Source organism: Perissodus microlepis, chromosome 13 (genome assembly GCF_051167445.1).
Source record: "Perissodus microlepis isolate ML-2025 ecotype Zambia chromosome 13, ASM5116744v1, whole genome shotgun sequence".
In the NCBI taxonomy this organism is placed as follows: Eukaryota; Metazoa; Chordata; class Actinopteri; order Cichliformes; family Cichlidae; genus Perissodus; species Perissodus microlepis.
The window spans coordinates 24,908,378-24,934,016 of NC_140473.1; the positions used below are offsets into that span (position 1 = coordinate 24,908,378).

General features: G+C 42.5%; 1 protein-coding gene across 3 annotated transcripts; it reads right to left on the reverse strand.

Moving 5' to 3' along the window:
• Positions 1-788: 788 nt before the first annotated feature.
• Positions 789-14,697, reverse strand: LOC146375218 (uncharacterized). Of its 3 annotated transcripts, none has more exons than XM_084949016.1 (10): positions 14,357-14,697; positions 11,595-13,090; positions 11,241-11,407; positions 10,186-10,312; positions 10,004-10,060; positions 9,669-9,791; positions 9,501-9,561; positions 4,275-4,361; positions 3,605-3,728; positions 789-3,507 (listed from the first exon to the last, which is right to left on the reverse strand). In XM_084949016.1, the coding sequence occupies exons 2-10, from the start codon at positions 13,053-13,055 to the stop codon at positions 3,369-3,371; spliced, it is 2,346 nt and encodes a 781-aa protein (XP_084805142.1). In that variant the 5' UTR covers positions 13,056-13,090; positions 14,357-14,697; the 3' UTR covers positions 789-3,368. The 3 variants fall into 3 exon arrangements, with proteins under 3 accessions (XP_084805142.1, XP_084805143.1, XP_084805144.1); XM_084949017.1 differs by lacking the exon at positions 14,357-14,697 and adding an exon at positions 14,176-14,335; XM_084949018.1 differs by lacking the exons at positions 789-3,507; positions 3,605-3,728; positions 4,275-4,361; ... (1 more) ...; positions 9,669-9,791; positions 10,004-10,060 and having other exon boundaries at positions 10,219-10,947.
• Between the last annotated feature and the right edge of the window lie 10,942 nt (positions 14,698-25,639).

Here is a 25,639-nt window from a genome sequence, read left to right on the forward strand (position 1 = left end):
GTTATTTATTCGGTCCAGTTTTGATGTGTGTTTTAGGTCATTGTCATGAACCTAACCTGGAGCACCCAGCTGTGTTCTGGCTTTAACTATCTAGCTTCTGTCTAACTACTACTACTATCTTTGCAAGAATGTGGAGGTGGTCCTACTCCTTTATTATTCCATCCACTTTCTGCAATGTACCACAATTACTGACAGCAAAATAGCGCCAGAGAATGATGCTAGCACCACCATGCTTAAGAGCTGGTACAGTGTTCTTAGATTTGAAAGCATCATCTTTGCCCCTTCACACATACCCTCTGTTATTGTGACCAAGTAGCTCAGTTTCTGACACTGGTCTTCCAGCAGTTTCCAGTTCCTTGGAATTTCTCATTGTTCTGAGTGTTGGCCAGTGAGTGCTGTCAAACAAATTCTTTTTATGCTGGCAAAGACAAACTACAGTTATAGTCAATCATAATCACCAATGCGAAGTTAGTAGGCCTCGTCAAGTTAAATTAAACTGCAGAACCTTAACTTTTAAAATATGTGAGTCTATATATATATTTGAGCCTGCATGTGCACTTGTGATCTTGTGTGGATTAGAGAAAATCCAAAATAAATTCAGATTAGTGTTTTTGAACAAAGAAAGATGTATGCTGTACAATCGTTCCATCCTGGGAAATGAACAGTTCAAAATTACCAAGAAATTCAGGCCCATGATGAGCGTTCCACTTCTGACCACAACTATATTTATAAATGGCTGCACACAATCCATGTATCGTATACAAACGTATTAATTTAGAATTACCCTCTCACACTTCCAGACATATTTTTATTTAGTATAGGAAAAAGGAGAGAACAAATTCCTTTTAGCTTATTTGATTAGTTTCTGATAACACTTTCAATCCCTCTTTTCACATTATAATCATGGCAAAAAGGAAGTACACCATCTTTCAAGTCACAGGTTTTACAAATCAGGACATAATAAAAATAATCTGATCCTTAGCAGGCCTTAAAATTAAGAAAATTAAACCTCTGACAATCAACTAAATGACACATATGACACATTTTGCTAAATAACACATATTACAATGTGTCATTTAGCAAAAACTAACCCAAAAACAGAAGCAGTGTGTGTAGGTGTTAAGATTTGGATTTGCTTTGCAGCCACGGGCTCTGGGCTTCTTGCAGTTACTGACTCGACCATGAACTCCTCTGCATACCAAATTATTCAAGAATCAAATGTAAGGCCATCTGTCTCATAGATAAAGCTTGGTCAAAACTGGTTCATACAACAGGACAGGACCTTAATATAACCTGAACCTCAATGGGCTGAAGCAACACTGTAACAGAGAGTAGGGTAAAATTCCTCTGCAAGAGACAAGTCATACAGAAAACTATTACTTTAAGTTATTGATGCTAAAGGAGGCTCCATAAACTATTGATTTATGGGGTGTACTTAAATTTTCATAAACTGCTTCTGAAAGAGATGTAAATAGACTCTTCATTAGACAGAACCTTTGCAAAACAGCTTGTGCAGACTTCCGAAGTACTGTGTACTTCAGCTGATATCTTCAATACCTCACTGGAGAAATGTGCCAGCCTGCTTTAAGGCCTCCACCATTTTTCTGTTTCCCAAAAACAATTAAAATTCGCCTTGATGACTACAGTCCTGTTGCTTTGACCTCATTAGTAATGAAAATGTTTGAGGATGTTGTGTTGTCGCATTTCAAACCCATCATTGACCCCCTCCTGGATCCTTGCACTAAAGTTATGCTTTCAACACCATCATCCCAGCTCTACGTCTCTCCAGGCTGAATGCGCCTGCTCCCACCTACACTGGGATTAGTGACTTCCTGTTTGACAGAAGGCTGCTTGTGAGATCAGGCAGGCCCATTTCAGATTCAAAGAAGGTGTTCTTACTTTGACTGTCATGACTGTACATAAACCCTTCGTTTTATTGTAAAATGACTACAGGAAGCAGCTTTGTTTCACAGGAATGTGCGCAAGTGGACAACAAGTTTGTCAGGGCAGTATTTCAGGACAATGTTTTTATACTCCAAAGCACCTCAGTAACATAAAACCATTGGAAACAAACAAATGAACAACAATAATGCTAAATATTTTCTAAAATAGTCAGGAACATGTAGCCTATTAGTTTGTGGACATCATAAAACATAAAAACAAAAAATCAGCCAGGAGCAGGAAACAGAAAAAAAAAAATTATCATCAAAGAAATCTCAAATACTTTCGTGACTTGAATATGGAAACACATGTATGGCATCCTAATACTAAAACAGACCATAACAGAATACTGTAACTGGCATGAAGCAAAACTTTGTAATAGAGGAAGAAAAATGAAAAAGTGAAAACAAAAGTGATCTTGCTAAAGCTGAAATTAAACAAACAAAAAAATTGTTTGAAATGTATATTTCTTTAAAAAGGCCACATTACATAATCACATTCTTTCTGTCTTTTATATGATTTGTCTGTTATAGCCTTACATTAAAATAACCATGTGTGTTGTTTTTAGGTAAAAATAACAACATACATATAAAAATATCCATTTCGACTGACGTGTTTCCTGTAACAGACTAAATAAATCTGGGTGAAAGGGACGTTAAACCAAACTAAATCACAACACTGCACATTGAGGAGAATAATACTTCTACACACTGTACTGTTGCTGCTGATCTTCTGCAGTGCAGTTTGCAGTTTGGTATGCTTTGAAATTTGAATATCCTTATATGTGAGGATATTTTTTTTACTCACAACTTTCACCCTAAACGCAGAGGATAGCCAGCAGGTGGAGTATTTTTTACTAAAGCAGGAAAATCAACCTCTCGTTTCCCAATAAGTCTTTATACCTATGGAGTATTCAAATCCCACAAGGGGGCTTTTCAGTCACTGTGTATACTATGATTTCATGTGACCTCACATGTAGTCGTATACCTATTCTATACCTCTTCAAACAGCTCATGTTGAATCAGCTACATACGTGGGAAAGCAGGCCAAGGCCAAGTGAAAGATTAAAGGGTTTTCTCATTTCTCTAATTTGTGCCTTCTCATGTCCCCTGTTCTTCCTCCTGTCTCAGTTCCTAAAATGCATCTGCAGGTCTTGCTACAAGAAGCTACAATCGAGGATGCACAGGTATGTCCTTTGTCCTCTTTTATACACTGAAGTGTTTCACCTGCAGTGTATAAAAGAGTTTTGCAGACAGCTGGAATAAACAGTGGAAAGAGAACTCTGCACACAAGCAATCATATACACAATGTGTTTAAAATGACCAGTTGTGTTATCAAATGTTCTGAACTCTTCCATCTATGTGTGTTTAACAAAAATATCTCAAATTTTCACAATCCAATTTGTTGTAAATATAAATAATGTGTTGTCATTTTGGAGAAGTGCATGCTTTGGGTAGGAGTACGCTTGGGAACATGAGGACCTTGGCCTGCATGAAAGACAAGTTAGGAAGCACAGCGATCACCCTGGAAGCCTCTTCACTCAGCTCTTCACTCGGCAGGAATTTTCTGTCAGAGAGCACACACAACCAAACAGTAACAGTTAAACTGGCTTTGAATTATTTCAATTTAAAACAAAAACAGATCATATATCAGATTCACTGACCTCACTGAAATGCTTGTCTTCTCTGCGGAGGACATCAGGCGATTCAAAGTATCCTCTAGGTGGCTGCTGTTAGTGTTGATTTCCAGCTTGCTGATGGTCAACTCATACAGCTCTGGATCAATTCCTTTACACAAAAGTGCTTCGTTATAACAAGACATACAACACAAGCAGCATTGAAGGCAGGGGTGGGCAATTAATTTCCCCAAGTTCCCAAATGAAACTGGGATTGTTGTGGGTGGATGCATTAAAAAGCTTATAAAGAGATGAGCCCACTTCCAACCAGTCGTGGCAGATGGCTGCCCCTCTTTGTGTCTGGTTCTGCTGAAGGTTTCTTCCTGTTAAAATTAAGTTTTTCCTTCCCACTGTCAGTAAAGTGCTTGCTGATAGGGTGTCTAATTGTTGGGGTTTCTCTGTATTATTGTAGGATCTTTACCTTATAACATTTAGTGCCATGAGGAGACTGTTGTTGTGATTTGGCATTATATAAATAACACTGAATTAAATAGATAAGATTAATATTGAGCAGAATTGAGTTCAGCTTAATGGTCTGGCCTTCCACAACAGTCCCAGTTTCTAATGTGGCCTCTTGAGAAAAGTATTTGTCCACCCCTGATCTAGGCTCATTTCTGTATTGCTCCAAGTATCACAATTGAAAGGTGTAGTTATTTACCTGGAGGGGGACTCTGGCTTTGGGTGCTACTGCTGGACCTGCTCTCATCCTCAGGACCAAAGTAATCCAGACTGAGAGCAGAACAGTCTGTGCTAGCATAAGGGAGAAAGAAGAAGAGGTCTGAAGCTTTGTCTTTTTATCAGGACAGTCAAAGGAAATGGGTACAATCATTAAGGTAAATAAAAGAACCTCAATGGCATGTGGTGTCAGCAGTTTTGTTTGTTAGATGTTATCTACATGTACTCTCCATGACTTGGAGTGTACACTTGGAAGGCAAGTATATGTATATTAGTATGTTAGTTTTAAAGAGGACTCTTATAGCAAAGTTTAAATCAGTGTTTTGGAGCCTGCTGTGGTGGAAGTCTTTAAGTGTGTTTAACTTCTGAGAACACCCAGTGGTGTTGTGTACTGTAGTGAAACCTTTTTCACAGAAGACATACTGTGACTTGTCACAACAGGAATGTAGCAAGGGCTTAGTTACCGTAAGTCACATCAAATCATGTGCCACAAGAAATCCTCTAGCTTTATACTTTATACTTAATGTGTCCATGATGTTTATTATATTTTTTGTGTAAATAAAGAGCAGTGGTTTTTTTGGGCACACTAAGTTATATGTTAGAGCCATGTTACCAGATGAAGAATAAATATAACCAGCAGTGAAAATTTGAATTTAGACTCAAATTGAGGCATTATTGTTCAGTCATGTTGTCATTTGTAATGCCTGTTAATGTTAAAGTAAAACTGTACTGACAAAACCAGTCACAACCAGGAGGCTGCCGCTTCACTGCAATGAAGAAGGTTAAACAGTAGAGGTCAGCAGAAACACACCGCTAAAGTTGGGTTTATTTTAGTCCGTTTCCCTTTTAAGTTTTATATGTGATTATTGTGTGTAATACTAGTGAATGGTAATGCTAACAGGTTCTAGCTTCAAGATGAAATAGAATAATCGAATCAAATTAGTAGTCTTTTGTACTAATTGATGAGGATTGCCTCCTCCTGCAGACTCTGGTGGATTTGTCCTTATAAGGTCATGAAATAAAATCTTGTCATTTGTAGTTAAAAAAAAAAAAAAAAATGTTTGGCCCCAAGTTCTGATTTTTTTTCCATTTTTGTGTGCAACTGAAGTAGTCTTAAAGGTCAATTAATACCAACTAACCTTGTGTAAACACACACACACACAGCCTGACTTGACAACCACACCTGATTACTACCAGTCCTAACTAAAAATAACTTAGAGATTTTCAGAAGCGCAGAGTCAGTTAAATGACCTTCCAGCAACATAATAATCCTAAATCCAAAGAAATTCTGAAGAACTTAAGAAGAAAGTGATAAATACATCAGTCTGGGATGGGTTACAAAGCTATTTTTGAGGCCAGTTCATGTAAACCCTTGCAGACACATGGCCTCCAGATCCACAACGAGACATTATCAATAAATAAAGACTTTCCAGGACGGCTCATCCGGGAAGTCATAAAAAAAAAAAAATAGAGGTCAGCAGAAACACATCTAAAGAGAAATATGTAAGAAACTGTGCACAGTGGGCAAAAATGAGACCCATGGAAGAGTGTAGACGTTATTGCATTTTTTGAAGAAAACTAAGGCTTATACAGACTCTGGTAAAACATACTCTAATGGACTCAGACATTTTGGGTCAATGTTTTAAAGAATGACTAGGATGAACTTTTAGTAAGAGAAAAAGTGTCACACCTGGTATAAACCAGACTCAGAATTCAACAAACTGGATGTTTTACGAAGAGTCAAGCGTGGAAGTGTTAGTGTTGTGAATGCTGTTGGAGCCAGTTGGCAGAGAGAAACTTGATATTGACCAAAAATCTTGTAGAACAAAAAGTAGTTGCGGCTGCTCCTGAAGGGTCACCACAGCAGGTGGATCTGCTTGGATTCTCCTAACGCACCCCTCCCATTTATCTGGGCTTGAAACCAGATCGATGATTACGCTAGCATGTCTGGGGGCAACCCTGGTGAGACAATGATCTAAACATAACAATAAACAAAACACATCCAAGAAGTTCACTTCTAAATGGCTCATAAATTGAATAAAATTCCATTTTAGTGTGAGCTAGTTTGAGGTTGGACTTGAACCCCACTGAGATGCCGTGGGAAGATCTGAAAAGAACCATTAGGCCTCAAAACCAGCCCCCTAAATGTGGCTGCACCAAAGCACAAAGCATTTGGGTGTACATGTTCTAAAGGTGGCACAATTGGCTATTAAATTCAGAGACGCGATTTCTTATTACTTATAAAGTAATCGCGTCTCTGAATCACATTACAGAATTACAGAATCATTCCTCAAAAGGCTCAACACAATCATTTAGTGCTAACTGAATGTTTTTATGTAAAATCTTGTTTGACTATCTGACAGTTTGGAACAGAAAAATGACAAAATGTAAATTAGATGGGGGTTAAAAAAAAAAAAAAAAAAAAAAGGCTCTGCATTTTGGACTTTTTTTTTGTCTTGCAAAAAAAAAAATAAAAAAAAAATCAATAAATAAACAGAAAAGCCATGGAAATGGTTAAGCTTTGAGTATTGTAACTCTAGTCAACCACTGAGAAAAGTGGTTTTATCACAAAGTGATAAAAGAGTGAAAACTTGAAGAGAAGAGAAGACAAACCAAGCAGAAAGGATCAACCGATTTATTTCAGTATTTACAACTATTTCCCTCTACTCTGATAGCAGTGCATTAATTCTCAATTTGAGCAGTAAATCTGAATAAATTAAGAGGAAAAAAAGGTTTTTGTCACTGTAGGTCCAAACATTATTTCACTATTTGGGAGAAAAAAAGCACTCATTAGAAAATGCTTAGCAAAAGGCACAACTCATTATTTAAAAAAAAAAAAAAAAAAAGAGTGTGTGTGTTTACAGGAACAGTGCAGAAACATGTTTGATTGATAATGAAACACTGAAAAGCACTCAAAACCCGTTTTCTCAAAATAAAGCAAATTGGAATCAAACACTGCCACACAGAACGATCATATCTAGAATCAAGTGCAAAAAAACTAAAAGAAAAACAAAGAATTAAGTATTAACTGACAACATAAAAAAAAAAAAAAAAAAAAAAAAAATCACACCTGCAAGCTTTAACTGTGACTCCTCCTTTGCAATTTTAATTATGAAAGCCTGCCTTCTATTAGGACAGTAATCCCACAAATTAAATTAACCCCAAAATTGACTTCATATCTAACAGAAAGAAAGAAACAATAAATTACAGAACACACCACACACAGTTACATAAAATGATGTACAATAATAAGATTGCATCCTGCATCTTCTTGTATTAATAGATTTGTTCTTGTAAACTAGTAATGTTTTGACTTTCTTTCTGCACTCAGCACCACTTACACCCTGCACACTGCCCTCTGCTGTGCAAGCTTCATTATTACAACTTTAATCTTTGTTCTGCCCTATGTTTTGTCTTCTATGTGTTGCCGATCTAAAAATAAAATTAAATTAAAAATTACAAATAAATGAAAACAAACAAAAAACTGAACTCAGATGATCGGGAGACGTAAAATCTCTTTTCGTACAGTTGCCTGAGGACCTGCAGACTGAAATAATCCAGATTTGAGCAAGAACATTACTGCTCAAGTCCAGGAAATGGGTGTAGTAGCTGCTCAGTGCCATCCTTAGTTATATACACGTGTATATCAATAAACACCATCAAAAAAGATGCTATGTTTCATGCTACAAATTAGAAATGGATTTTATATTTTAGTTAGTAGTCACAATTCAGATGTTTAAGTTAGTAAGCTATGCTTTCAGCCACGCTGCATGTCATACATGGAAAACAAACTCTTTGTTATAATTATTTAGCACACTTTATTTTACCTTTACCCTCTTAAACATATGCAGCAGCAAAATGATTTGTGTGGCAAAGTTTGTGTATGACTGTTCACAGCTGTTTTACAGCAATGACAGAGCTATATCTTTTTTAGTGTGTTGGTTTGAATCCATGTCACATTAAGTTATGAAAGAACCAGATGGGATTTTCCTAGCTGCCCTTTTTTTGTTTTTTGTTCTTTGTTTGTGGTCTCATCAAAAAGTTCTGCAATTCAATTGAGAAAAGGCAAATTAACAAAAAACGAACTAAAAACAAACAAACCAAAAAATACAACGACAAAAAAAAAAAAAAACCCAAAAACTGTACCCCAGCAATACTTGGCTGAAGTCCCCTTCAAGATCATCTCCTTGATCTTTGCTTTCCAAAAGTTTGATGTTCATTATGAAATTAGGCAGTCATGCTTGAAGTGATCCAGATGTGCACAGGGAGATTACACTGAAGGGGAGATTGGCCATATTTTAATCTATTTTTTTTTTAAATCATACTTTCTGATCAAAGATAATATTTAATAATTTTTAATTTATAACTCACGATTTTTGGAATTTAGGATGAATACAAACGTTCATTTGAAAACTGTAAAAACATAAAACTGAACAGTACAATAAGTTATGATTCTCATTGACTTGATAAAACATTCCTGAGCAAAAAAAAAAAAAAAAAAAAAAAAAAAAAGTATACTGGTATAGATTATTCTTTTTTAATTTGTCTTTACTAAAAATGTCTAATGGCTGACTTACAGTAATTCTGGCAACAGGTTGACGATATTAGTACAAAGGACCTGGGAGTTTGACCCCCACAATAACCAAAAATTAAAAGACAAAAAAAAAAAAAAAAAAAAAAAAAGATCCTTTAGAAGAACAAATCTGTTAATTATTCAGAGTGCACGTTATTTTCATGCTCAGTGAGTCAACCACAAAACAGAAATGAAACAGGTTAGTATGCACATCATGTCTTCAATAGGCTTCTTACACATCAGGTGTGAGTTCCTTAGAAATTGTCCATAAATAAATTAGACTGAGATAATTTTTTTCTCAACAGGACAACAGTGAAGAAAAAGAGCAAAAAGGGAGATCAGCACAGTGTTTCCCCTGTTTTTGGTCATGATTTCAAAATACTGGATGATTGTTATTCTTGAGAGGAAATTATTATTAAAGGAAAATATTATATTTTGATGACATGTTGTGATCCCGTATTACTGCAAAGTGCCTTAAGGGGGGAAACAGTAAATTCAAAGAGAAAAAGCACATGCTGTGAAGATAGTGAGAAGCCCAGAGTTAAATCTTAACAAAAGGTTTGGTTTGATAATAGAAGCCATGACTGGTAGTCTACTTCCGACCCCAGAAATGTGGGGCTCGGCGAGGGGACGTACCGTCCTGAGAGCTGCTAAGGCCACGACCGCTCCAGTCCAGCTGGCTGGAAGGGAGCTCCTCCTGCCACGACACAAAATTGGCCTTCTTTAGTGGCATTTTAAGTTATTCCATTCATGAGTTATGCTTTGTGATTTTTTTAATGAGTCAAATCAAACACACAAGTTTACCTGCGCTGAATGTGTTGAGGGGCCCGGTATATCCCGGGGCCCTGGAGGTGCTTGTGCTGTAACAGCTATGCTTCCTGAAGAGCAGGCAGCTGGCACAGCATCTTTGGTTGGCTCAAGCATTCCCTGAAAGTGACAGAAACTGATATTCAAGCTGGGAAACACTGAATAAAGATACATAAAGAGCAACCGGTCCCACAGGGAAGCGACAAAGCCCAGTATGCTTTAGTACTACTGAATCTGTCCTCGATTCAGAGACAATCAGACAAGACAGTTTGTCTGATCTCCTACCACACACACCAGTGAAGTTTATTCACATTTACTGCAGCAAGACTCACCAGACTGGATGCAAAAGCAGGCACAGTCACAGACTGCTTATTCCTCCCAGTGAACACCTTGGAATTGGGAATGAGCAAGTGTTAGGAACACTATAGCATTGGAAGATACCAACATAATTTTTTGTCCATTTTAGCAGCAGTTTAAGCCATGTAATGGAAAATGCTACTGATGCCTAACTCACAATGTTTCTTGTGTCCACGCCAAGGCAACTGAGCAGAGTCCTGTTAGTATGGGAGCCCCCCCACTGAAACTGGAGCCCAACTGCATTGTGGACATCCTGATGTGGCCTCAATATCTCCTGCTGAATCCTGGAAGGTCAGAAGAAAATTTAAAAGCAGCCAAGATTTTGAGAAGTTATTACTTTATCTGCTATATCAAGGAATGAAATTCTAAAATGTTAAGGATACCACTACGAATTGCAAATATATGCACTATGATTAGTGCAAACTAATCCTATAGGGTACATCTTCAGACCAGATTTCTATTAACCCATTCATGCATGAATTATGACAACCTCAATCAGGATTTTTTTCTTAAGTATTTTTATTCATCTTTAGGCATGAAAAAGATTTTTGAACTTGATTTTTAAACAGCACGGTGGCACGGTGGTTAGCACTGTTGCCGCACAGCAAGAAGGTCCTGAGTTCAATTCCAACATCAGGCCGGGGTCTTTCTGTGTGGAGTTTGCATGTTCTCCCCGTGTTTGCGTGGGTTCCCTCCAGGTACTCCGGCTTCCTCCCACCGTCCAAAGACATGCAGCTTGTGGGGATAGGTTAATTGGATAATCCAAATTGTCACTAGGTGTGAATGTGCGAATGAATCTGAGTGCGAATGGTTGTCTGTCTCTGTGTGTTGGCCCTGCGACAGACTGGCGACCTGTCCAGGGTGTACCCCGCCTCTCGCCCTATGACAGCTGGGATAGGCTCCAGCGCCCCCCGCGACCCTGAAAAGGATAAGCGGAAGCGAATGGATGGATGGATTTTTAAACTATTTTTCAAATAGTCCACTTAGGTGGACAACATCACCTTTGGAGTGGGTGGCAGGGTATGGAGTGACACATCAGTGTCCAATGTAGTGGTTTATGTGCACATAAAAAAACAGAAGCTCACATATAGATACTCTATCTACAACAGGAAATCACAGAAAATTAATCAATCCTAAGCCTGAGGGGAAGTTGACAGACTAGCTGATGGCTTTCCAGATTGGTTAAGCCATAGTTCAGGAGGTTCTCCTCACCGCTGAGCACTGCTGGGGACTGGTACCTCCTCCCCACTCTCAGAGAGATGCTCAGCTTGAAGCAAAGCACTGAGGCCAATCAGCTCCTTCTCATCTTCCACAGCTGGAACCACTACCTTTGGGAAACTGGCCTGAAGGATTTCCTGGACACGACAGGGCAGTGAATCCTGGTCAGATAGGAATATAAGAGGGTTCATTTTTAAACTAGAAGTTCAGAAATATGTATTTATCTTAACATTAATATGCCTTTAAATAGCTTACATTCTTTTTAAAAATTGGTAACATTTAATAATAAAAACAGACAACCGATAATGTAAGCAGAAGTTTAGGTTTTTAAATAAAATTAACTTCTACCTGAGAGCTGTTCTTTCTTGTTCCTTCCACTCTGTCCTGCTTATTCTTTTCCTCATCGTCTACATCAGTCTGCAGGCTTCTGACTGGTGCTCTGAACTGTTTCCAACTTCTTCCATCCTCTGCACTCTGGTCATTGAATTCCGCCCACAACCCCTCTTCATCCTCCTGCGTGGGCGCTGAGCAGAAATCTGCAAAGCTGTCACTCAGTGGGAGATTTCCCAGAATCTGCACCCCTGCATCAGCCGTTTGAAGATCTTCTTGAGGTCTGTGATGCTCAAAACTGCTGTCAGTAAAGTCAGCAAATCTGTCTTGCAAATTTGTTCCAGACTGTGACTGTTTGGAGGTAGCAGAATTTTCCTGAGTCGGATATTCGCAGTGATGAACGTCCCTGTCTGACTCAGTCTGATTCAGGTTTGTCACATTGCTGTTTCCAAAAGAGTCAGAATGTCTGCAGTTTCCCAGGTCTTCATCAACTTCATCAAACTGGTCCCAATCAGTTTGATCATCTTGAGAAGCAAGGGAAGAAACATTTGGTTCCAAATCTGCAGAAGCAACCTCAAACGACAAATCATCACTGAAGGATGCCAAGTCCTCTGACATAGGCTCATGCATACTACATGTTTGAAAGATTTCTTCTGCATCTCCATCGTCCTGTACCTCAGAGGTTTGAGGAGAATTAAAGCTATTCCTCCTTTCCCTCTGACTATCCCAAGGCTTATCTAGCTCCTTCTCTTCAGAAGGAAAACTCCAATTTCCTGCAGCTTCCTGAGGCTGATGATGGACCTGAGATGGTTGCACAAGTGCTGCATCTCTTTTCTCCCTGTCCCTGATCTCAGTGCAGATGTTTTGTTTTTCTTTGTGTGCACAGTGATATCTGGGCTCAGATTCCATAATAAAATCCTCTCCTGATTCATGTATTTGTTCACTAAAGGTGCTGTTTGTCCCTCTTACTCTCGCATCCTCCTGCTCTGCGTTAGCCATTGGAGAGAAGCCACAACACCAGGGGTGTCCCGTCTGCTTTGTAAACACAGTGAAATCAGCAAACCCTGTTTCCTCCACAGGAGACCGACTACCTGCTACAGAAGAAGTATGGGCCCCAGAGTTATGTTCACTTTCAGCAAATCCATTTGTGAGGTGCAAAGACGGTTCAGCATTATAATCCTCCTGTCCTACACCCATCTGAGCCTTACCAGACTCCAGCTTCACTTTGGATGTAGGCTGGGATTGTTCACCTGCGCAATTAGAGCTGCAACTGGGTTGATGGGTGGCTGGTTCTGAGGTTGGAGAAGGAGGTCTGAAACTAGAAGGTAACTCAGTTGCATCAGCAAAATTAAGAGAGGAGCAGGACATCCCGACAGAAAAGTCCTTAAACTCATCCTCCTCTGATGCCACCTCCCCATCACCATCATCATCCATCAGAGGCAAGGAAGAGGAGTGCAAGGGTATGATGTTGGGTTCCATGGGTTCTCCTTGCAGGACCCAAAGGACTCATGCACCTGGTAGAAGAAAGTGCATACAGTCAGAAAAGAAGGATAAAAAAACAACAGCTTCTGGGAATAATTTCAGTGTTAAAGTTATTTGCTTAATAATTTATACTTAAAGGTTCTTTTTGGACAAAGCTTATATTTTCGTCTGGATCAAATGACCCTGAACCCTTGTTGGGGGGGCGGGGGGGTGCTTTCCATGATGCACTGAGCATTTCTTCCTTAATCATTTCTTTTCACTCTTTACTGCATTCAATCACTAGTAGTTATTAAACTCTGGCTCCTTCTACCATACTCTCTTTTCTCCCGTCTCTGCTCTCTTTGCTGGTCACGGCAGATCGCTGTTCCTCCCTGTGCCTGGTTCTACCAGAGGTTTTTTCCTGTTAAGAGGGACTTTTTCATTCCCACAGTCACCAAGTACTTGCTCATAGGGGGTTTTCCAATTGTTGGGCTTTTCTTTGTAATACTGTAGTGTCTCTCACTGATTAAATATTCCAATAATAAAAATGTGCTGGAAATAAGCAGGCCACGTCCCCTTTAAATATTAATATTTTTTTACCTTTAAAAAAAACAAACAAATGTTTGTTTGTTTGTTTTTATTTTATTAGCCTGGCTCACCTGAGATCAAAATAGCAGGCAGGTGGAACAAAAAACCAACTGAAATAAATTTGGCACAACCCTGTGATCATTGATTTCCACACTTGTGTACATGGGACTGCTGGCATTCTGCAGAGTTAAATAATGAGGAACTTGCACATAATGTACACAATGAGCAATCTGATTTCCTCATTTCAAATATCACCTTCTTCTTTCATTTGATCAATAAAACCACCTGCATGACTCTCCACCTGGTTCTGATCCTAAGACGCAAGAGAGGCCAGCGCTGCCCCGGACAGTAAGCCGATACGGGAAACAATATCCGCAGCTTTGTGCTACTTAGATGAACAGCACAAACCCGAAGTCTTAGACCTACAGGGTCACAGATAAGCTCTTAACGCAAAAAACAAATGAACTGGAGTCTATTCTGGTTCATTCTATTTAACAAATGTGATCATGTGAACTCTGTGCGTGTTTCTGTATTAAACAAGTTAACGCACGCCTTTTGTGGGCGAAAACAAGCACCGCCGTCCTGCCATTTTCTCCAGCCTCTTCATCCTGGACAGACAGACAGGTGTCATCGTGGCATGACGTGAACAGCTGAATGTAGAGTCATGTAAACGCAAACTGTTCACGAAACTCGCTAATTAGGTAGCACTGATGCAAAGAGAGCTTACTCACCAATAAATAATGGGGTTAAAATAAGGTAGTTCCCAAACGGCATTCCGCTGTCCTGTTACCGACACAGAAGCTGATTAGCTGACATGGCCAGCGGCTAGCTCATGTAGCCGCTGTCTGATGCTAGCTGTCCGTCAGAATCAGCCAGACAGTGACAGGCCGTTTAACGAGCAATCCCAGCTCTTTATTTATCACCTCTCGTTCACTTCGCCTGTCTGTCAACGGTGCAGCCCTTCTCCATCCTCTCGCGGTCTCCGTAGGAGTCACCTGGGATGCTAAAAGTACTAAGATGTCACACTCTGCTCCATCCACAGTGAAGGGAGTAACTCAAGGTCAGCGTCACAGATGGGGAAAGGGATGCCTCTTCAAATAGACGATCTTCGTTGAAGAATATCGCCTCCTACTGGAGGAAATTTATCCCTAAATTGTCTTTTTTTAACCTCCACTTTGTTACTGTCACTGTAAACAAACGAATGAACAAACTATGTTTCATGGATCTAAGTTAGCATCCTCAGGTTTGCAACTGTGGGAAATATATTCTTCCTGGTGTTTATCATGTTTTTTCACCTGTATCAGGTTATCTGTCCGTAGGAGTTGCCCTTATCTCATATCCTACAGTACAAAGGCTTAGATCATTTATGGAAATGTGTGCTTTATCACTGTCTATAATTATTATTTTTTACTGTGCAAACATTCAAAGCAAACACATAAAATATCAGAAAATAAAAAATAAAACTGGGTCGAACTGTGTGAAGACTGGGCTGACTTTTTCTGATTCAGCATAGCTGTTTGTATGGCAGAATAAGAGAAAGTGTCAGGCTTTACAGGCCACATAGTTTCAGGATTTTCTTTAAGTGATTGGTTTGAGATTTTTAGTTGGATGTTGTTACGGTCTTTTCTTCCTGTTTGTTTTGTTGTGCCTTCCTGTCTATCTCGTTTCTCCATTTCCCCCTCCCTTTGCCTTCATGTTTCAGTATTTCTTTTCCTCTTTGCAGTTAGTCTGCCATCGTGAGTATTACCTCTATTTGATTCCAACTCTGTTCAATCTGCTCATCTGTTTCCCCACCTCTTCTTCCCTGAGTTCCTTCTCGCTTGTTTTTGAGTGGGAGTTTCTATTTGTTTTGCCTACTGGACTTAGTGTAACATTAGTTCTTTTTGGATTAAAGGCTTTTGCATTAAAGGCTTAGCTCTTGTTTATTTAACTTGCCTCTGCCTCCCATTGTTGGGTCCAGCATGTGCTAACACATGTAACTGCAGTAACGTTACATCTGATCTGTGTATGATCTGAATATTATTACACAGCGGTTCCACTGATGATTTTCACATCATTTTTCCCTAACTAAGGGTGTATCTGTACATATCATTCATAAAAGACGTCTTATTTTGAAAAAAAAAATGCAAACATTCATCACTAATACAGATTTTTATAGGCACCTTTGAAAACACTCAAGGACATCTTACAAATTTAATAACAATTTCAAATTCTGAGGCAAGTGGACATGTAAAAAAAACTCTTTGAAAGGTAGATGTTTAAAAGGTTCAAAAAAGTTTTTTTCATGCCCAAAGCTTAATAAAAATACTTAAGCAAAAAAATCCCAATTGAGGTTGTCATAATTCATGCATGAAAGGGTTAAAACTTATCCTTTGTTTCATTTTTTAGTGAAACTCTGGTAGAGTAGCTTTGAAACTGATAATTCAGCATATACTAAAACATAAAAGCCTTTTCTTACAGTATATTTGTGGGTATTTTATTTCGCAATATTTCTAATTACCACACTTAAAAATGAACAGCCTGTAATGCTATCATGACTCATCACTCAGATGCGTTTTCGTTTGAAAACGCATCTTTTTCTTTCCGTTTTGGCCTTTCGTCCACACTGAGACGGTGTTTTCGGTCAAGGAAAGCGCAGTGTTTTGAAAACGCTCTCCAAAGCGTATACATTTGAAAAACGACGTTTTCGCCTAGCATTGTGGAAAGCGAACTGGAGCCTTTTTGAAAACAATGATACATGGTAGACTACGTCCACACGTACACGGGTATTTCTGAAAACGGAGATTTTTCGTTTTTTAAAAAAATCCCATCCACACCTCAACACCAAAAACGAAGGAAAATGCTGCCAGGAGCATGCCAAAGCAACAGGTGGCGATATATTCCTAACCGTGTAGAAATGTTGGCCAATCAGATGTCTAGACGCCTGGGCGGGAAAGAGTAAACAAAGATGGCGTAAAGAAGCGGACCTGAGTCCTATGTGTGGAGGGACAGTAACTGTCTGTGTATGTAAGCATTTAAACACTACAGAGAGTAAAATTAACAGTATTTTGTCTAAGTCCGCCATTGTAGAAATTAATTTCACCGAAACAATAACTTGGCGCACAGTGTGACGTCAAAAAAGGCGCACACCTTTGACCCTGCGTTTTCTCCGTTTTCCTTGTCCATAGTAAACGCAAAAACGGAGTTCTTGAAAATCTCCACCCAGGCAGGAATTTTTAAAACTCTCCGTTTTCAGTGGCCGAAAACGCCATTTACGTGTGGACGAAAGGTACAAACGCATAGAAAAATCTACGTTTTCAAAAATACCCATACATGTGGACATAGCCTAGTGAAGTGATGCAATCATGTGACAAATTGTGACAGCCCCGTTAAAGATTAATATTAGTTTGTACATGCTCCAGATAGCTTTTCTTCAAATTCTTTAATTCTCAATCGCTTTTCCAACTTTGTACTTTTGTATTACTTGCAGCAACAACTCCACCTCATTGTTAGTCCATTTAAAAAACTCGTTACTTTTCCTCGACATTTTGCCGCGACGTTTCAAAGAGCCGGAAAGTAAATAAACGGCAGACAGAAATGAGGCAGGTCGAATCACCTTGCGTTTCACGCATGCGCAGTACTGGAACGTAAGCGTTTTCGGCCGTTTCAATGTGGGCGCACAACTCTGAAAACGGTAGTCTGGACACGGAGCGTTTTCATACGAAAACGCCTTTTTCAAATTTATCCGGGCTAGTGTGACGTAAGATCACAGGCCGTTCCAATGACGTCACCAATCACCACACTTCAAAGCACAAAGCCTGTGTTGTCACAGTAACGCATTCTGCGATAGGAGGTCATATATAGGAGTGAAACTGACATTCGCACAGCCTGAACTGGTTCACGTCTGCAGCGCTGCCGTCTCTTGTAACCCTGCACGTTTCCAAGGTTTGTTTTTCTTTCTTTTTACGATGTTCTTGTAGTTTTTGTCCTCAGATGAGGTGTGAAATGTCTGTGTGGTGCAGCCTGGTCTGTCACCCACCTGTAAAAGGTGGAGACTCACCAGGACATAAACAACTCAAAAGTTGTTTTGTCTGTTTCAAACAGCTGCCTATCCTCACCTGTGCATTGCTGCCATCTCCGGTCACCCTAAAAGTTTCTAAGTTTAGTTTTCTCATTGTAGTTTTTATCCTCAGATGAGGTGCTTGATAACCACGTTCTCTCTCTCTTTGTTTCTCTTCTGTTGTTGTTGTGAGTGTGTGTCTGTGTAAGTGATGGTATTTATTGTTTTTTCTCTTTCACACAGTTGCATATCCCCAACTGTATCCAAAGTCGGTGATGTTATCACTTTTTGTGGTAGGAGGTCATATATGGGAGTGAAATTGACCCTCACACACCCTGGACTGGCTCTCTCGACTCGGTTGAAGACGGGTTTCTTGGAGAGGGGGAGGGCAGTGAGGCACAGTCCCCCGACGCCCCTCGCGATGCCCCTCCTTCTTCGACTAACCCTCTGCATAGGAGCCGTGAGAGCCAGGAACTTGTGAGTTTTGTATGTCCACTCAGGCATCATTTATACCTGGTGTGTAGGAAGTTCCTGTCAGAAGGAGGGGGCACCGCGAGGGCGTCGAGGGGCGGAAGGCGGTGCCTTAGTGCCTTCCTCCTTGTGACTTTGTAAAGGAACCCTAACTTTATTATTTTTTTAATAGTAAGATATATATATATATATATATATATATATATATATATGTGTATATGTTTTTTGTCCTCAGATGAGGTTTGAAGTGTCTGTGTGGTGCAGCTGGTCTGGTCTGTCTCTGTACAGTCGAGGCTGCACCCACCTATAAAAGGTGGAGGCTCACCAGGACATGCACACCTCACAAGTTCCCGGCTCTCTCGACTCGGTTGAAGACGGGTTTCTTGGAGAGGGGGAGGGCAGTGAGGCACAGTCCCCCGTCCCCCGACGCCCCTTGCGATGCCCCTCCTTCTTCGACTAACCCTCTGCATAGGAGCCGTGAGAGCCAGGAACTTGTGAGTTTTGTATGTCCACTCAGGCATCATTCATACCTGGTCTGTAGGAAGTTCCTGTCAGAAGGAGGGGGCACCGCGAGGGCGTCGAGGGGCGGAAGGCGGTGCCTTAGTGCCTCCCTCCTTCTGACATTGTAAAGGAACCCTAACTTTATTGTTTTTTTAATAGCAAGATATATATATAAATATATATGTATATGTTTTTTGTCCTCAGATGAGGTTTGAAGTGTCTGTGTGGTGCAGCTGGTCTGGTCTGTCTCTGTACAGTCGAGGCTGCACCCACCTATAAAAGGTGGAGGCTCACCAGGACATGCACACCTCACAAGTTCCCGGCTCTCTCGACTCGGTTGAAGACGGGTTTCTTGGAGAGGGGGAGGGCAGTGAGGCACAGTCCCCCGTCCCCCGACGCCCCTCGCGATGCCCCTCCTTCTTCGACTAACCCTCTGCATAGGAGCCGTGAGAGCCAGGAACTTGTGAGTTTTGTATGTCCACTCAGGCATCATTCATACCTGGTCTGTAGGAAGTTCCTGTCAGAAGGAGGGGGCACCGCGAGGGCGTCGAGAGGCGGAAGGCGGTGCCTTAGTGCCTCCCTCCTTCTGACATTGTAAAGGAACCCTAACTTTATTATTTTTTTAATAGTAAGATATGTATATATATGTATGTGTATGTATGTATGTATGTATATGTTTTTTGTCCTCAGATGAGGTTTGAAGTGTCTGTGTGGTGCAGCTGGTCTGGTCTGTCTCTGTACAGTCGAGGCTGCACCCACCTATAAAAGGTGGAGGCTCACCAGGACATGCACACCTCACAAGTTCCCGGCTCTCTCGACTCGGTTGAAGACGGGTTTCTTGGAGAGGGGGAGGGCAGTGAGGCACAGTCCCCCGTCCCCCGACGCCCCTCGCGATGCCCCTCCTTCTTCGACTAACCCTCTGCATAGGAGCCGTGAGAGCCAGGAACTTGTGAGTTTTGTATGTCCACTCAGGCATCATTCATACCTGGTCTGTAGGAAGTTCCTGTCAGAAGGAGGGGGCACCGCGAGGGCGTCGAGGGGCGGAAGGCGGTGCCTTAGTGCCTCCCTCCTTCTGACATTGTAAAGGAACCCTAACTTTATTATTTTTTTAATAGTAAGATATATATATATATATATATATATGTATGTATGTATGTTTGTATATGTTTTTTGTCCTCAGATGAGGTTTGAAGTGTCTGTGTGGTGCAGCTGGTCTGGTCTGTCTCTGTACAGTCGAGGCTGCACCCACCTATAAAAGGTGGAGGCTCACCAGGACATGCACACCTCACAAGTTCCCAGCTCTCTCGACTCGGTTGAAGACGGGTTTCTTGGAGAGGGGGAGGGCAGTGAGGCACAGTCCCCCGTCCCCCGACGCCCCTCGCGATGCCCCTCCTTCTTCGACTAACCCTCTGCATAGGAGCCGTGAGAGCCAGGAACTTGTGAGTTTTGTATGTCCACTCAGGCATCATTCATACCTGGTCTGTAGGAAGTTCCTGTCAGAAGGAGGGGGCACCGCGAGGGCGTCGAGGGGCGGAAGGCGGTGCCTTAGTGCCTCCCTCCTTCTGACATTGTAAAGGAACCCTAACTTTATTATTTTTTTAATAGTAAGATATATATATATATATATGTATATGTTTTTTGTCCTCAGATGAGGTTTGAAGTGTCTGTGTGGTGCAGCTGGTCTGGTCTGTCTCTGTACAGTCGAGGCTGCACCCACCTATAAAAGGTGGAGGCTCACCAGGACATGCACACCTCACAAGTTCCCGGCTCTCTCGACTCGGTTGAAGACGGGTTTCTTGGAGAGGGGGAGGGCAGTGAGGCACAGTCCCCCGTCCCCCGACGCCCCTTGCGATGCCCCTCCTTCTTCGACTAACCCTCTGCATAGGAGCCGTGAGAGCCAGGAACTTGTGAGTTTTGTATGTCCACTCAGGCATCATTCATACCTGGTCTGTAGGAAGTTCCTGTCAGAAGGAGGGGGCACCGCGAGGGCGTCGAGGGGCGGAAGGCGGTGCCTTAGTGCCTCCCTCCTTCTGACATTTTAAAGGAACCCTAACTTTATTATTTTTTTAATAGTAAGATATATATATATATATATATATATATATGTATGTGTACGTATGTATGTATATGTATGTTTGTATATGTTTTTTGTCCTCAGATGAGGTTTGAAGTGTCTGTGTGGTGCAGCTGGTCTGGTCTGTCTCTGTACAGTCGAGGCTGCACCCACCTATAAAAGGTGGAGGCTCACCAGGACATGCACACCTCACAAGTTCCCGGCTCTCTCGACTCGGTTGAAGACGGGTTTCTTGGAGAGGGGGAGGGCAGTGAGGCACAGTCCCCCGTCCCCCGACGCCCCTTGCGATGCCCCTCCTTCTTCGACTAACCCTCTGCATAGGAGCCGTGAGAGCCAGGAACTTGTGAGTTTTGTATGTCCACTCAGGCATCATTCTTACCTGGTCTGTAGGAAGTTCCTGTCAGAAGGAGGGGGCACCGCGAGGGCGTCGAGGGGCGGAAGGCGGTGCCTTAGTGCCTCCCTCCTTCTGACATTGTAAAGGAACCCTAACTTTATTATTTTTTTAATAGTAAGATATATATATATATGTATGTGTATGTATGTATGTATGTATGTATGTATGTATGTATATGTTTTTTGTCCTCAGATGAGGTTTGAAGTGTCTGTGTGGTGCAGCTGGTCTGGTCTGTCTCTGTACAGTCGAGGCTGCACCCACCTATAAAAGGTGGAGGCTCACCAGGACATGCACACCTCACAAGTTCCCGGCTCTCTCGACTCGGTTGAAGACGGGTTTCTTGGAGAGGGGGAGGGCAGTGAGGCACAGTCCCCCGTCCCCCGACGCCCCTTGCGATGCCCCTCCTTCTTCGACTAACCCTCTGCATAGGAGCCGTGAGAGCCAGGAACTTGTGAGTTTTGTATGTCCACTCAGGCGTCATTCTTACCTGGTCTGTAGGAAGTTCCTGTCAGAAGGAGGGGGCACCGCGAGGGCGTCGAGGGGCGGAAGGCGGTGCCTTAGTGCCTCCCTCCTTCTGACATTGTAAAGGAACCCTAACTTTATTATTTTTTTAATAGTAAGATATATATATATATATGTATGTGTATGTATGTATGTATGTATGTATGTTTGTATGTATGTATGTATGTACGTATGTATGTATGTATGTATGTTTGTATATGTTTTTTGTCCTCAGATGAGGTTTGAAGTGTCTGTGTGGTGCAGCTGGTCTGGTCTGTCTCTGTACAGTCGAGGCTGCACCCACCTATAAAAGGTGGAGGCTCACCAGGACATGCACACCTCACAAGTTCCCGGCTCTCTCGACTCGGTTGAAGACGGGTTTCTTGGAGAGGGGGAGGGCAGTGAGGCACAGTCCCCCGACGCCCCTCGCGATGCCCCTCCTTCTTCGACTAACCCTCTGCATAGGAGCCGTGAGAGCCAGGAACTTGTGAGTTTTGTATTTCCACTCAGGCATCATTCATACCTGGTCTGTAGGAAGTTCCTGTCAGAAGGAGGGGGCACCGCGAGGGCGTCGAGGGGCAGAAGGCGGTGCCTTAGTGCCTCCCTCCTTCTGACATTGTAAAGGAACCCTAACTTTATTATTTTTTTAATAGTAAGATATATATATATATATATATGTATGTATGTATGTGCGTATGTATGTATGTATGTATGTATGTTTGTATGTATGTACGTATGTATGTATGTATGTATGTTTGTATATGTTTTTTGTCCTCAGATGAGGTTTGAAGTGTCTGTGTGGTGCAGCTGGTCTGGTCTGTCTCTGTACAGTCGAGGCTGCACCCACCTATAAAAGGTGGAGGCTCACCAGGACATGCACACCTCACAAGTTCCCGGCTCTCTCGACTCGGTTGAAGACGGGTTTCTTGGAGAGGGGGAGGGCAGTGAGGCACAGTCCCCCGTCCCCCGACGCCCCTTGCGATGCCCCTCCTTCTTCGACTAACCCTCTGCATAGGAGCCGTGAGAGCCAGGAACTTGTGAGTTTTGTATGTCCACTCAGGCATCATTCATACCTGGTCTGTAGGAAGTTCCTGTCAGAAGGAGGGGGCACCGCGAGGGCGTCGAGGGGCGGAAGGCGGTGCCTTAGTGCCTCCCTCCTTCTGACATTTTAAAGGAACCCTAACTTTATTATTTTTTTAATAGTAAGATATATATATATATATATATATATATATATGTATGTGTACGTATGTATGTATATGTATGTTTGTATATGTTTTTTGTCCTCAGATGAGGTTTGAAGTGTCTGTGTGGTGCAGCTGGTCTGGTCTGTCTCTGTACAGTCGAGGCTGCACCCACCTATAAAAGGTGGAGGCTCACCAGGACATGCACACCTCACAAGTTCCCGGCTCTCTCGACTCGGTTGAAGACGGGTTTCTTGGAGAGGGGGAGGGCAGTGAGGCACAGTCCCCCGTCCCCCGACGCCCCTTGCGATGCCCCTCCTTCTTCGACTAACCCTCTGCATAGGAGCCGTGAGAGCCAGGAACTTGTGAGTTTTGTATGTCCACTCAGGCATCATTCTTACCTGGTCTGTAGGAAGTTCCTGTCAGAAGGAGGGGGCACCGCGAGGGCGTCGAGGGGCGGAAGGCGGTGCCTTAGTGCCTCCCTCCTTCTGACATTGTAAAGGAACCCTAACTTTATTATTTTTTTAATAGTAAGATATATATATATATGTATGTGTATGTATGTATGTATGTATGTATGTATGTATGTATATGTTTTTTGTCCTCAGATGAGGTTTGAAGTGTCTGTGTGGTGCAGCTGGTCTGGTCTGTCTCTGTACAGTCGAGGCTGCACCCACCTATAAAAGGTGGAGGCTCACCAGGACATGCACACCTCACAAGTTCCCGGCTCTCTCGACTCGGTTGAAGACGGGTTTCTTGGAGAGGGGGAGGGCAGTGAGGCACAGTCCCCCGTCCCCCGACGCCCCTCGCGATGCCCCTCCTTCTTCGACTAACCCTCTGCATAGGAGCCGTGAGAGCCAGGAACTTGTGAGTTTTGTATGTCCACTCAGGCGTCATTCTTACCTGGTCTGTAGGAAGTTCCTGTCAGAAGGAGGGGGCACCGCGAGGGCGTCGAGGGGCGGAAGGCGGTGCCTTAGTGCCTCCCTCCTTCTGACATTGTAAAGGAACCCTAACTTTATTATTTTTTTAATAGTAAGATATATATATATATATGTATGTGTATGTATGTATGTATGTATGTATGTTTGTATGTATGTATGTATGTACGTATGTATGTATGTATGTATGTTTGTATATGTTTTTTGTCCTCAGATGAGGTTTGAAGTGTCTGTGTGGTGCAGCTGGTCTGGTCTGTCTCTGTACAGTCGAGGCTGCACCCACCTATAAAAGGTGGAGGCTCACCAGGACATGCACACCTCACAAGTTCCCGGCTCTCTCGACTCGGTTGAAGACGGGTTTCTTGGAGAGGGGGAGGGCAGTGAGGCACAGTCCCCCGACGCCCCTCGCGATGCCCCTCCTTCTTCGACTAACCCTCTGCATAGGAGCCGTGAGAGCCAGGAACTTGTGAGTTTTGTATGTCCGCTCAGGCATCATTCATACCTGGTCTGTAGGAAGTTCCTGTCAGAAGGAGGGGGCACCGCGAGGGCGTTGAGAGGCGGAAGGCGGTGCCTTAGTGCCTCCCTCCTTCTGACATTGTAAAGGAACCCTAACTTTATTATTTTTTTAATAGTAAGATATATATATATATGTATGTGTATGTATGTATGTATGTATGTATGTATATGTTTTTTGTCCTCAGATGAGGTTTGAAGTGTCTGTGTGGTGCAGCTGGTCTGATCTGTCTCTGTACAGTCGAGGCTGCACCCAGCTATAAAAGGTGGAGGCTCACCAGGACATGCACACCTCACAAGTTCCCGGCTCTCTCGACTCGGTTGAAGACGGGTTTCTTGGAGAGGGGGAGGGCAGTGAGGCACAGTCCCCCGTCCCCCGACGCCCCTCGCGATGCCCCTCCTTCTTCGACTAACCCTCTGCATAGGAGCCGTGAGAGCCAGGAACTTGTGAGTTTTGTATGTCCACTCAGGCATTATTCATACCTGGTCTGTAGGAAGTTCCTGTCAGAAGGAGGGGGCACCGCGAGGGCGTCGAGGGGCGGAAGGCGGTGCCTTAGTGCCTCCCTCCTTCTGACATTGTAAAGGAACCCTAACTTTATTATTTTTTTAATAGTAAGATATATATATATATATATGTATGTGTATGTATGTATGTATGTGTATGTATGTATGTATATGTTTTTTGTCCTCAGATGAGGTTTGAAGTGTCTGTGTGGTGCAGCTGGTCTGGTCTGTCTCTGTACAGTCGAGGCTGCACCCACCTATAAAAGGTGGAGGCTCACCAGGACATGCACACCTCACAAGTTCCCGGCTCTCTCGACTCGGTTGAAGACGGGTTTCTTGGAGAGGGGGAGGGCAGTGAGGCACAGTCCCCCGTCCCCCGACGCCCCTTGCGATGCCCCTCCTTCTTCGACTAACCCTCTGCATAGGAGCCGTGAGAGCCAGGAACTTGTGAGTTTTGTATGTCCACTCAGGCATCATTCATACCTGGTCTGTAGGAAGTTCCTGTCAGAAGGAGGGGGCACCGCGAGGGCGTCGAGGGGCGGAAGGCGGTGCCTTAGTGCCTCCCTCCTTCTGACATTTTAAAGGAACCCTAACTTTATTGTTTTTTTTAATAGCAAGATATATATATAAATATATATGTATATGTTTTTTGTCCTCAGATGAGGTTTGAAGTGTCTGTGTGGTGCAGCTGGTCTGGTCTGTCTCTGTACAGTCGAGGCTGCACCCACCTATAAAAGGTGGAGGCTCACCAGGACATGCACACCTCACAAGTTCCCGGCTCTCTCGACTCGGTTGAAGACGGGTTTCTTGGAGAGGGGGAGGGCAGTGAGGCACAGTCCCCCGTCCCCCGACGCCCCTCGCGATGCCCCTCCTTCTTCGACTAACCCTCTGCATA

Excerpts from the sequence above, each read along its gene's own strand:
- LOC146375218 (XM_084949016.1), bottom strand. The coding sequence starts at position 13,055 with ATGGAACCCAACATCATACCCTTGCACTCCTCTTCCTTGCCTCTGATG. Across the intron at positions 11,408-11,594 it reads CAAGAAAGAACAGCTCTCAG|GATTCACTGCCCTGTCGTGT; the intron begins GTAGAAGTTAAT and ends CTATCTGACCAG. Across the intron at positions 3,729-4,274 it reads AAGCCAGAGTCCCCCTCCAG|GAATTGATCCAGAGCTGTAT; the intron begins GTAAATAACTAC and ends TTTTGTGTAAAG.